The sequence below is a fragment of the Centroberyx affinis genome, unplaced genomic scaffold (genome assembly GCF_046629955.1).
Source record: "Centroberyx affinis isolate AG114_WGS23_722 - 3 ecotype Tasmania unplaced genomic scaffold, CSIRO-AGI_Caff_v1 ptg004325l_1, whole genome shotgun sequence".
NCBI classification, from domain to species: Eukaryota; Metazoa; Chordata; class Actinopteri; order Beryciformes; family Berycidae; genus Centroberyx; species Centroberyx affinis.
Genome location: NW_027282032.1, coordinates 1 through 13,314, shown reverse-complemented (window position 1 = coordinate 13,314; position 13,314 = coordinate 1). Strand labels below are relative to the sequence as shown.

Genomic DNA, 13,314 nt, shown 5'->3' with positions numbered 1-13,314 from the left:
TGTGCATAAGGAAGAGATAATCAACATAAAAAAAGCATTTACATATACACCTTTTTACTGCCTCAACATAGTTAGGTTTCATTTTCAACTCAACACAGTTGTACAGTTACAATAGAATATAATCTTTAAATTACATCATCATATACAAATCTGACAGCGTGGGATAACGTCACGCTTTTATATGGTACATTGACAATTCCATTGCAATGAAATTCATACGATATGGTACCTATTACTTAATATGTTTTTCCATTGCTGTTATTTTAATGAAACACATTTACATGTATAACACTACATTTTGTCTTAATATTCGATCACTTGCATTTTTTTTCTTTTTTTTTTTCTATTACATTTACACAACTCATACACACTGGATGATGATGATGTTTTCCCCCAAAATATCAACCTGGTAACGCTGATGTGTGTTTGTACTTGTACTTGTGTTTGTACTACATGTTTTCACGTGTAGTGTGTGCGTGTCTGTGCGTGTGTGTGTCTCTGTGTGTGCGTGTCTGTGCGTGTGTGTGTCTCTGTGTGTGCGTGTATGGGTGTGCGTGTGTGTGTGTGTGTGTGCACGCGCGCATAGAGGATGTGGGATAGTTTGATGATAGAGTCCTTTTTGCTAGGCTGGACAGCTTACTCTAAGACACGACTTGTGAGCTGGTGATGTGTTTCTCCTACTGTGTGAGACCCAAACCTGTTGAATTCCATCCTAAACACAGAGCTAAACACATCTTACCACTGTCGGGTCCAGTGAGATATAATAACTTCAGGAAAACTAAGTTCTACAGAGCATCTTCCCCATCTAATCATTCGATAAGAGATTTAGGTGCCGCTTGTATTCACTGACATCTGACGAACGCAACTCCTAATTTCTATGGGGCAAGTTAAGGATTTAAAAATAACCATGTAATGCACTGTACATTTCAAGGAGTGATCTAAAGTACAGTACAGTACTGGTGACAAATGTATTCCCTGTGCAATTACGAAGTGTTTTGTGGACAAATGAAGTCTGGGCAGACTGGGAGGCAGCTACAAGTTGATCTTCACTGAAGCTCTGTCACAATGTCATGAGAGATGTGAAGTTATTGCATGGAGAGAAAAAGAGGGAGTTGATGGTATTGGGTCATTCTTTGGCTCAGCAGGAAAATGGGCCACATAACTAGTGCTTTTTGCTAGGCAGGGCTTTAAATGACACTGGAGGACAATATTTAGACAACATGCCCTCTTTCAAGCCCACACACTAGTACATTCATGTCCTGTTGGAGAGGCTTCAATCTTCAGACCGGGGTCTGTAGCACAGTAGCATATCAACATGGCTCCATTGGCCCTTCTCTCTGGAAGAAAAGTGCCTGGCATAGGCATTGTTCAAAACCCTTCTATACTGCAGTGATTACCTCAAGAAAATGACTTGATCCAACTTAAATCTGAGCGAATGCATCACTTGAACAATGAAGTATTTCTTGTGAGCAGTGTTGGCTCAAAACAAGACCTGAATTGCTGAACCTATAATGAAAGCTTCTGTTCAAGATATTGCAGATAAATCCTTTCAATGGATAGCATGAAGATGGTATCATCAAAGGATTGTGATGCTAAGAAAAAAAACCTCAATGGCAAGAAAAAAAAATCTCAGTTCATCAACTAGCTTCTGAAAACAGAAGCATGTGCATGTCCAGAAGCAAGTGATGCTGAAAGTGAACTATGGTCCTCTGCATTTGTAGTTGAAGTGTTGCATCAAGTTGTAGCCTAAACATGGCCGCAGGATTCAGGGAATGCAAGTTGCATAGCACATGCTGCTATGCAAGCTAGCTCAGAAACAGTTAAAACACATAGCACTGCACACACTGGAAAAGGGATTGGACCAAATCACAAAGAAAAAAAAAACAAAAATAACAAAAATAGAGGATACAGTTTGTGGTACTTTTAACACTACATAGCATTCCCAATGTAAGAATGACGACTGACCACACACAGCATTGAAAATGCTACACGAAAATGGCATCATACTGTATATACACAATGCAGGTTGAGAAGCTCATCTTTGTAGAATGGGTATAATCGGTTATATTATCTTCCCACTTTTACGAGAGAACGTACTGCAGTGTACTGCAAGTTTAGATAAGCTGCATCATATATTAAACGCAGCTACACAGATAAGCAAAATGTGTTCCTGCATTGTCTTGATGTTATACTTGAGTGTGTATATACTGGAATAACTGCTGCTCCTGTTTTTAAATGTGTAAGTCCACCCACCCCGAATGCTGGATAAAATATACTATACTGATATATTGTCTTTTTAGGTTACTAAGTTTTTAGGCAAGACTGCTTGGCGCATCAGTTGGGCAAGGGATGTGTTGCTCTTAAGTCTCTGGCTATGTGCGGTGCAATTGGATGGGACAGTTCAAGCTGCCTCCAATGGCGTGTCCTTGTCCAGTAATGTGACTAGATAGGCTCAACGTAATTGGCCGGGTACAGTCCCTCTCGGCCGTTGTCCAGGCGACCTCTACACCAGCCTTGGTCATCTTCATCCTCAGTCTTGGTCAGTTCATCACCTGTGAAGAAGACGCCACTCCTTAGTCAACCTGCAGTCTTGCCTCTTTATGAATGAATCTGACATGAATCTGAAAATAATCTGAATCTAAATCTAAAATCAAAATATCTACAAGTAACGCTGTTGTTGTGTTTGTTTTGGTTATATGCTGCTCCTGTCAAATGAACTTTAATCAAATTGAGTTGATTCAGCTTTGCCATTTTGCTTGGTTGCTGCTATATTTTGGTATTTGCCCAATGGTTATATATTGCAGGATACGATAAAGAGAAAGAATAGGCTCTGCATAATGCAATAATAAGTATCCTTTAAATGCCCCCTTCAGTCACCTCTGGATATTCCTAAGATTATTTAAAAACACCCCAGCTCAAAATAATATACAGTTATTTCCACTGGTTATAATCCAAGTTAAAATAGCATCCGGATGTGCAGCAGCTGCGTCTGCTTCATAAGTTATTTTGCAGTGAAAAGCTTGTCTCTTAATTGTTAGTGACGTCATAGCGTGGGGGTCTTAAGCGCTCTTTCACACCAATTGCCAAAGAGCTAGTGTTAATTGATGGCAAGTGCCTGTAATTTGTTTTCCATGTGGCTATTATTGACTAACCACTGCTATCGTCTATGGGGAATTGAGGGGCTTTAGAGTAGAAAGCATGAAAGAGTTGGTGATCTCTGACCACCTGTTGTAAGCTTGTCATCCCTGTTATCCTCAAGCTCCTGCCCCTATTCCATGTTAACAAATCAGTGGGATAATAAGAGTACAAAGTAGCTTAGCTGCAGAATGGCAGACAAAAATCACACGTGTCGTATCATCGTGCTGAAGTGATGACTAAGCGGTGATGATTACCTGCTTTGAAGGACAGTTCATCCTGTTCCTGGCCATCATAGTCATAGAGAGCTCGCACGCGGACTCCTTTCCCGGTGCTAGAGTCATCTTCAAACGAGTTTCCATTCCCACCATTTTCGTTGCCAGAGTACGTGGCCGGCTGCTCATCGTCGGACCACTCAGTCGAGTATGCTTGATTCTTATCATAGCTGCTCACACTGGAGGTCAGAGAAAATGCAGGGAGAGATTTGATGCTCGATTAAATTCTGTTACAAGTAAACCCACTCACTCTGTACTTCAGGAATGAAATAATCAAATTATCTGGGAATATGTTATCTCAAAATGTATATGTTATCTTACATAATTCCATCACGTATAGAGTGTGCTTTAAATGTGATTGATAGAGGTTTTAACTGACCTGCTGCGGTCACCAGGTGGAGCCACATGGTCAGTGCTGGGGGTGGGTGGGGCTCCATCTGGCTTCTTCTTCTTGGGGGGAGCATTGGCCTGGTCTGGGTTGTACTCCTGGAGGGGGTGAAAAGAAACCAGTGAAAACAGAATAAAGAACAGGAATGGCTCGGAAATGAAGAGCAGTGGTTTGTTAGATTCTCTGCGTGAGGATTTCTTTGATATAGTACCTCAAACGCAGGCCAGTTCATATGCATCCCAGGGCCATGGTTGTTGCTGAACCACTTCAAGTCCTCTTGTGTGTTTGCACCCAGGATGGTGCGCTCCAGTTCTCTGTACACTGTGGCGTAGCTGAGGAGAGGAAAATGGAACAGATAGTGACAAGGAAAGAGACCGAGGGGACTCAGGGATGCTGCCAGTTTGGCTAAAGGGCCTACAGTGCAGGGTGTTTCAGATTCTGGGCTGGGATCCAAAGTTGGGTCATGGGAAGATTTAAGTGGCTCCCCAAATTATTAATTATTAAATTGGTGGCTTGAACAGCTGAAGGTTTTGGACTGAATTATTCTAGTTGTATATGAGGCTACTGTACTTGTTATGTTGCCATAGCCTTCCCAAATCATTGCAATGTAACATAGATTAAATAGAGTACATTCAGTGTGTAGTTTAATTTAGTAAAATATAGGGATTATATTAGGTTTCACAATGGCCTGCAAAATAAGTTGGCATTGGAAGAAAAAATATTTTGAATCTATAGTCCCTGAAAATGTTAAACACAAATAGAGCACAACATTATCTGAGTAGTTTCTCCAAAAGCTGAAACATTATTGGATGCTGTGTTGGATTGAAACATTGAGCTACCGCATGTTTTTGATAACAGAACATTTATCAATCTAATTTTCATTGCTAGATTATGGGCAGATGCAGGAATCTACTTCTCCAGAAGGTGGCGACAAAACACGCAGCAGTAAAGGACTTGCCTCTCTGGAGATGAAAACATTTCAGCGATCCTCCAAAGATGGAGGAGTCAGATGGCATGGGCAACATTTAATGCTCCAGCCTCCATGCATATTTAAACTCAATCCAATCCAAACATATTGCCTATTTTGAGAGGCTACGTGACATAGCAATATGGAGAAATCGATTTGCATCTTCCATCTTGATCTGAGGAAGAGGGAGATGCGGGTGAGTTACCAACAATGGTTACTTGCATTGTGGTCAGTAAGTGCCCAGATTGAATTACAAACACACACATACGGTAATTTCTACACTGATACAATGATGAAACCTTCCAGGATGTAGTGCAGTGAAATCCTCTAAACAATAAAGAGAAAGTAAAAAAGATGGGAGGTTAAAATGCACATTGCCATGGAACCTGGCTTTGTTGTTGCTGTTTATTAACAGCCCAGGATATGACAAGCATTCACTCTGAAAAAAAATTCAGTTTGGCAGAAACGTCATTGACTGTGTCATCAATTAATTAGTGTTGTGAGTCTGAAAGCTAATGAGAAATACATGCCTGGTTGAGAAATGTGTTGAGATTAATCAATTTGAAATGCACTGTAATGAATGTGACACAATGCATCAAACTCATTTAATATGGATTTGGTCGGAATGTGATTATTTCAAATTAAAAATAAAAGTAGCTCTCATGCTCTAATAAAAGTATTCATTACCCATGTTTCATGTACTCATAGTGTACAATGCTATGCTGTATGTAACAATAATTTCATGTGTTCACTTAAATTACATTATGAATGAGGGACAATAGTAGAAAGAATAGATGGTGTGAGGTGTAGATTAGAATAAGATGTTGCAGAAGTAAAACTGGACTGCTGAGAACATTATGGAGATGGATTGTAACAGAATATAGGTCAGAAGGATATGGAGCAAAAAGGGGTAATTGAATACACAAAATCACATAAGGTTAATGGGAGAGTCTCTCCAGGCCCCTCGAAGACCTTGGATGATATCAAATGGCGCCGAATGCCTGACTAACCTTTGGTTCTCGGTGAGGTTGAGATGACGTTTGATGTCCAGCAGAGCCTCCTTGAGGAAGGTCAGCCTCTTGACCTCATGCTGCTGGCACTGGTCAAACACCTGCTCCATGCTCTCAGTGTACTGCGGGGTGCACTTGCTCAGCTCATCCAGAGACTTCTCGTACTTTTCCTTAGCCTGCGACAGACAGACAGACAGACAGACAGACAGACAGACAAACAGACAGAGAATAAATTGACAGCTAAAGGCTCTGTGGTAAACAAAGAGTGAGTCCAACCAGCTTGGACAATGTTTTAATTCTCAAATTGTTCAATGGCACTCTTGTTGTGAGGAGTAACAGTGGACAATATCCAACTATGAATGTGTAATGCATATTGAAGCTGTAAAAAATTTAAAATTTTAAACACTTGGGACAAAATAGTCCTGTATTTTGAATTATGATGGGTTAAGAAAGCAGCATAAGTTAGCTTTTTTTTTTTTTATCTATAACTCATGCTTGCAATAAAGCACATTGTTAAGAGGTTCTGCATCATGGTGCTGTTGACACGATATTCAAGAAGATTTTGACTGAAACTAAACATCTTTCATTAAAAAGGCTCAAAGCCACTTTTGCTTCCACACTGCACACCATCCATCACAGTATAATTTTTTAAGCTGTTCAGTCAAATAAGAATATGTCAAAAGACTAGATCAATTGTATGCTCAATAACTTATACCATAATAGTCTTATAAATCAATGAGAGGGTATTTATATCACCTACAGAAAGCTGCTGCAACACAGAGCACATACAATCAAGATAAGATAAAACTGTATTACTATTACTACTACTTCGTTTGCACTTAAATGTGTCACATCCAAAGACAAACGCAACTTTTGCACTCAGCATGCAGCAACATGAAAAATATTCTGTCCAGAAATTGACTAGAATGTGTTGTGGATGCATACGAGCATACACAAGTTCGATGTGTATGTAATTGTGTATGTGTGTCTCTCTGTGTGTGTATGTGTATGTCTGTGTATGTTTGTGTGCGCATACATGCACACAAGTGTGTAAGCATCTTATACTCTCTGGCCAGTATAATCTGCTCTTCTCATTATCAGACCTCCATGAATAGAGGAGACGATAATCTCCTGTGCAGCAAGGTAACCTGCTACCAAAGGTGTTCTTACACTGATTTTGTTCTTTACATCTTTATTTCACACAAAAGAAAAGAAGGTCAAAACAATTTGGAAGATTTGAATGTAGAGCTTCTGCACGCATCATACTCAGACATTATATATGTGACTGTCTCCTCTCTGGGTATAGAAATGTTCCCCTACTCTGAAATACTTATCAAGCGATTATACCTCTTTATTCTCTGCAGTCTTTCTCTTACCTTCTGCACATCATGTTTGCATTTGTCCACTTTCTCGTGGAGTTTCTTCTGCTGGTCTGGTGTGACAGAAGCCTCAGTCTTGCCATTGGCCTCTCGGGTGGCAGCCAGCTTCTCCTCCTTACAGGCCATGTGGTATGTCTTCTTAGCTGCCTCCATCTGCATGGACCAATACAGAGATCCTCAGTAACTCAGACACACAATCTGATTTGATCTCTACACACGGGATTCACATCCATTTATCTCAAAGCAGGAATAACCTTGACAAGACTAGAGCGACCATTTTAATATGAGCAGGATATATGACTAAGTGGACATATGATATAGGCCAATAGTTATTGTGAACCAGAGGCATACAAATGTAGTACATTGCTGAATGAAGTAAGTTCTCTATGTTCATTTATGTTTTTCAATGTCAGTGCAGAAGGATGAATTTCAAGTTCTCTATATACAGTCAAGTGATCTAAAAGAGAAAGCTGTGGGAGCTGGGAGCTGGGAGCTGTGCGTCAGTCAGTCTTCCCATGTCATATAGTGGCAGCTCTGTGCCAACCGGACTAATCTGACGACCCAAATTACACCTTCAAATGGACTAATTAATAAAAAAAGTGGTTGGTTTAAAAGTTACAAAGAAAGCCAGCAAGCCCTGTCTTTATGCTTTGTGTATTTCTTTCCCTTTATTAGTTTTTAATTTAGCATTTTATCTTCATTGGATAGTGTAGTGGAGAGTGATAGAAAAGTTAGGAGAGATTATGGGGTTGATGTGACTTGGACAGACACAAAGCCACAACATCACAATTACATGGTATGAGCCCTAGTCTACTGAACCACAAAGTGACCATTTATGTGTTTAATTTTTCATGTACTGAATACATTGCATTCTATTGCACCAAGGATAAAGATGACGAGTCAAATAAGACAAAATTGCTGCCGTCCCCCTCACCTCCTTGAGCTTTTTGGACCATGGTTTCTGAGCCTTCTTGAAGCCTTCCTCTGCCTCCTTGGCCTCTTTGAAGCCCCCGATCATTTGCTTGTGATAAGCTTCCTTCTGCCAGTTCTTCACTTTCTCCACGTCCTCGTTCAGCAGGCCGTTCTTCACCTCCTGGTGCAGCTCACTCACCTTCTCTGCCTCGGTCATCACAGCCAGCCAGGCTCTCTCCACAGAGCCGTACTGCGGGCCTGGGAGGGGGACAAATGAATGTTACCAGAAACTCAACATCTAAAGCAATCTATGAGCTTTGGAAAATTGAATGAAAACCTAAAGTAACCAACTACTTCCTCCATAAGTACATTCATTTGCTGAGCCATTCGTTTTATTGACCCCATCCCAAAGCTGACCTTTCTCGATGAGCTGTCTCCACCTCTTGGACCAGGCAGTTAGCTGATCACCATAGGCCTTCTCTATCTTGGCACGCTCCTGCAGGCAGCCCATAAGGTCATTGCAGAGTCGGTGGCCATCATCAAATCTCTTGACAGCACGCTTATAGTTCCCTACCTGAGAATAGATAGAGGAGAACAGGCTAAAGGGACAGGCTCAAAAATGGCAACAAAATGGTCTGTATTGACCCACAAGGGGGAAAAATATATACTTGTTTAGAGATGTGATTCAAAATATATACAAAAATGTCCAAAAAGTGTATTTATACATGTAGATCAGATTAATTAAAATATATTTTGACTGCCCATCATATATATTTTGGATATCCTTGCAGATATGTGTTATTTGTATAACAGTGCATAGGAATAAAATTTAAAACCAGTGTCTTAACTATTTTGGACATATACTATATGTACAAAAGAAAAAAAATTGTCTGCCAGTTTTTATATATTTTGAAACACATCGACATATTAAACACATGAAATGAATTGCAGAATTGGGTATAGATTTGCACATTTTACAAATACAAACCAGTAATAGCTTCCAAAAAAACGGGTGAGCTATATTTTTTCCCATCCTAGCTCATCAAAACAAAGTGAGTTATATCAGTCAAAAAAACATTTTAGCATTTTTTCCTGTAGATGTGGTCACCTTAAGTGGGACCACCTTAAAAAAAAAACAGTGCCAAGCTCTGTGGCTCCGCCTCCGTAGTGCCTGCAGGGGGGCGTGAGCTCATGGTGCATGATGAAGAGGAGAAGAGAGGGTAGTGGGAGGGGGGATGGCTCGTGCCTGTGCATGTGTAGTTATGCAATGACAGAGGCTTGTGTGTGTGTACCTCTCTGTGTGTGTGTGTGTGTGTATCTGTGTGTGTGTGTTCACAAACTGCGACTGCTATAATCCTCTTGACTGGTGTAATGCAAGCAGACAGATTCTCAGGGATGGAAAACTGACAGGAATACAGGAATACATACAGCCCACAGACACGGTGTATACAGTCTAAACACAGCTGGTATACATCGTCCACACACACACACACACACACAACCCATGGATAGAGCGTCTGATGTGTGTTAGTGGGGTGTAGAGCTGCAGTGAGAATGGTGTATTCCTGTGTGTGTTTGTGTATTACTGTTCGAGACGGGAGTGATACAGGGAAGCTGTGAGACAGGTGCATGGCGGTATGAGTTTTGGCTTCATCTCCTGCCTGTGTAACAGACTGCTAAATCGCACCAACAACAACACACAGGTGGATTGAGTCTACATATAAAAACACACCTGAGCTCTTGAATTTGAGTATCTCAACAAATGGAGCGGAGATTATTGCATGGCTATATCAGTTGTATGACATGCTTTTCAGCCCAATTATATTAGATGTGGAGCTGTCAGACTACAAAGCGGAGACTCAAGGTTTTTTTGTTTCACAATGAAGGCACGACCTGGCCCAAGTTTTCTCTTGTGTACAGATGCCATGGGCAGGTGCATGTGGTGAAAGGCCGCCTCAGAGCGGCTGGTGACTGAGAGTCTTTGTCTGTGTCTCTGTGGTCATGAGCCATGATACAAAGAGGACTCTGTACTGAGGGAATTCATTAACACTAATTGTGGGGTTACACACACACACACACACACACACACACTGGCACAACTGATGATACACACAGAACTTCTAGGATGTTTGAATACGCAGTGCCACGGCCTGTCATGATACATTGGAAAACTATTTAAAAGTGATAAAGTATATACATTGTTAGAGCCTTGATCCAAAACTTCAAGCAGTCTTGTGCTGTTTCTTTTTGTTTGAGTGTCAGTGAGCTTGAGAGTTTGTTTGAATTTGTCATTCAAAAGAGACTGAGCCACTTTTTGGGGTGGTGACAGCTCAATGGTAGAGTCCAAAAAATAGCAAAAGGCCCAAAGTCTTGATGGATACTGTTGTAATAAAAGTTTTAATGTCTGTATTGTTTTATATGCTAATCAAGTCAAAGAACTTCATAGGAATTCAGCTAAAAAGCAAATAATACAAAGACTAAATCAAAGCAAATTAAAGCCTTAGAAAATAATATATCTGGGGGAATCAATTACACCCAAGGTAGAAAACAGCATCAACAAGAATTACAAGAGAAATTGCCCTGTACAAAATACAGCTCTTATTGAGGGTTCTGCTCATTTAATTTAATCAATTTGCCTTCACACCCTACTAGACTATTGTTCCCTGCTCAATATGCTGTGATATGTAACCTAAAGTGCCATTAACTCTCCGGATGCCATTCAGTTTAATGGTACCACATTAGTGGCATTTGAGCCCATGTAATAAAATAGTTCACGCTGTAAACCTTTATTTAAAGGATACTGTTGACACATTGGTGACAGTACTGGCCTCAACTGCAGGTACTTATCCTTTTGCAGCTGTCATCACCAAGTGACCTTTTAATTAGACAAGCCCTGTCCCAAACCATAAGTGGAAAACAGCAAAAAAAACAACAACAGCATTTCCTTTTACATAGTGCTGCAGCGTCTTCCTACGTTGACTTATTTTTTGCAGTGTGTATGTGTGTGTCTGTGTGTGTGAGAGAGAGAGTGAGAGAGAGGGAGAGAGAGAGAGAGAGAGAGAGAGAGAGAGAAAAAAAAAACAGTGGCAGAGACAGAGACAGAGAGAGAGACAGAGGCCAAAGCAATGCAAGAGAAAGAGAGTCAGGGGTGGCTGCAGCTTCATGACCCATAGGATCAGGCATGATGGAGTCTCCGTACCTCCCAGAAGCTGTCCATGGTGTCGTCAGCACCTGCACATTCATCGTAGGAGACGGACATTTTCCTGGATGTGGCAAAGCACGCTAAAGACCAAACGTGTCCTCTGCAGCAGAGCTGGGTTCCTCATGCACTGAAAGAGACAAGGGAAAACAAAAACAATGTGAGATAGTAACATTACACAAATATAGAAACAAAGCAGTACAGTGTAGCGCATGAGTGCACATTGCAAAAGAGTTAGCCTTTCTGTAGTCTGGGCCAATGATGTGGCAATTTTCCCCGGCAACTGGGAGGAAACCCTCAACATGAGGGTTTCTATTTGCGACGTTGTTAATAATGAGGTAAAAATAGACTCCTCCCCCATGCATACTGCGCTGTGCCCCCAGGGACGTGAAGAGGCATCTTACACTCGTGTGTCCTAGAAAAGAGTGTGTGAACACCACAGAGACGCAGTAGCACTGTCATCATGCAGCTCTGACCCTGAGTCCTTACACAGTGCAAACCTTCATTCCTTTGACACACTCCATCTGAGAGATTGTTGCACAATGGACACACACACGCATACAGCACACACACACACTCACACACAGCACACACACTCACACACACAGAGACAAAGTTGAGTCGCCCAGAAATGCATCTAGTATGTAAACATATAATCACTGTAATTGTATCCCCAAAATGGAATGGAAACAAACAACAGTGGCATCAACATATTAACCCAAGCCCAACATTGAGGGTTGTACACCTCTAGATGCCCTTTAACGATGTGATTAAACTACCAATTACATTGTAAACCCTTTCACTATCTGCAGAATACAGTGGCTGCTGGATTTCTTCCAACATTTAAGACGATTTATATCTATTTCTTTGACGGCTGGTCGATATCTTACCACCAAGGTTAAGATAGCAGAGACTGCTAGACGCTATATTGGTATTGAGCTCTATTTGAAACCTAATCCATTTTTCTCACGACTAATGCTTTTCCCTTCACAGTGAACTCTTCATTGTAGTGCAACAATGCAACATATTTACCACACAAGAGCAACACATTCTTTGTAGCATTCCTGCTCTGACTTTGTTTCTTGGTCATTATAAGTGAACATAATTTATGGCCAACGGTTATGGCCATTTCCTGATTCTGAGAATGATCCAAACAACAATGTAAGTGCTGCTCAATTTTATTTTATTCATTAAAGCTTTAAAGAATGATACCCAAAGTGTTAAATAGTACTGAGAATGCAGTACGCTGGAGCGATGCTTAGTATGCAAGTTAAGTGTTAGTTAAGCATGTTGGATAGAGGCTGATGGTAATGCTCTGTAAGGAGCAGATGATGGATGACATTGCGGCTCTATCAAACTCTAAGCTGAGTCTGCAGTCTACAGTCTGCTGTATCAAGGAATATTTTGGTCAAGTAGTAACAGTGTTCTGCATGCTGCACCCTTCATCCTTGGAATGAGTCATGAAGAATGACGTTTTGCATTAGGCTCAATCTGAACTGACCTCACATTACATCTCTCTTTATATATATAACGACACTGCTGTCCTTGTGAGACAAATAAAAGCTCTAAAACTACAAGGTCAGCCTATGGAGGATTTCTATAGTGGGGTTACTTCCTCGCCTGCAATGAGCTCTGTGTTTGCAGTGGAGGTCTACTCATCAGAATTTTGTCAGGGGAACATTTGTACCCTGTGTACAAATGCTCAGCCCAGCCAGTGAGCACTGGCTGATTCAGCCAAGCAGTAACAGTAGTATTTTGTCAAAGGCCTTGGTTACTGTCACCGCCCATCACAGCAGTTTGTGGGGCTTTCTAAACACTCATGGCTTTCAGACACCGGCTGTTCCAAGAATGCACTCTGTGCTGGTGTGTGTGCATCCTGTGTTATAATCATGAGGTGCAACACAAGATGCCAAAAGAACCATTTTATGCTTCTGCAATTTTACCCCCAGTGTAGGAATCACTGACAACTTGAGCGTTTCAGTTACACTGGAATCAGGGGCAACATATTTTTATGATAATGATGATGATCATCTTCTTCCCTGAAGAGAG

At 41.0% G+C, this 13,314-nt stretch overlaps 1 protein-coding gene across 1 annotated transcript; it reads right to left on the bottom strand.

The window, feature by feature from the left end:
* Nucleotides 1–2,442: 2,442 nt before the first annotated feature.
* On the bottom strand, nucleotides 2,443–11,325 carry LOC139664607 (protein kinase C and casein kinase substrate in neurons protein 1-like). Its single transcript, XM_071543500.1, has 9 exons — nucleotides 11,266–11,325; nucleotides 8,484–8,640; nucleotides 8,089–8,324; nucleotides 7,152–7,307; nucleotides 5,776–5,951; nucleotides 4,010–4,130; nucleotides 3,790–3,896; nucleotides 3,393–3,589; nucleotides 2,443–2,552 (listed from the first exon to the last, which is right to left on the bottom strand). The coding sequence occupies exons 1-9, from the start codon at nucleotides 11,323–11,325 to the stop codon at nucleotides 2,443–2,445; spliced, it is 1,320 nt and encodes a 439-aa protein (XP_071399601.1).
* Between the last annotated feature and the right edge of the window lie 1,989 nt (nucleotides 11,326–13,314).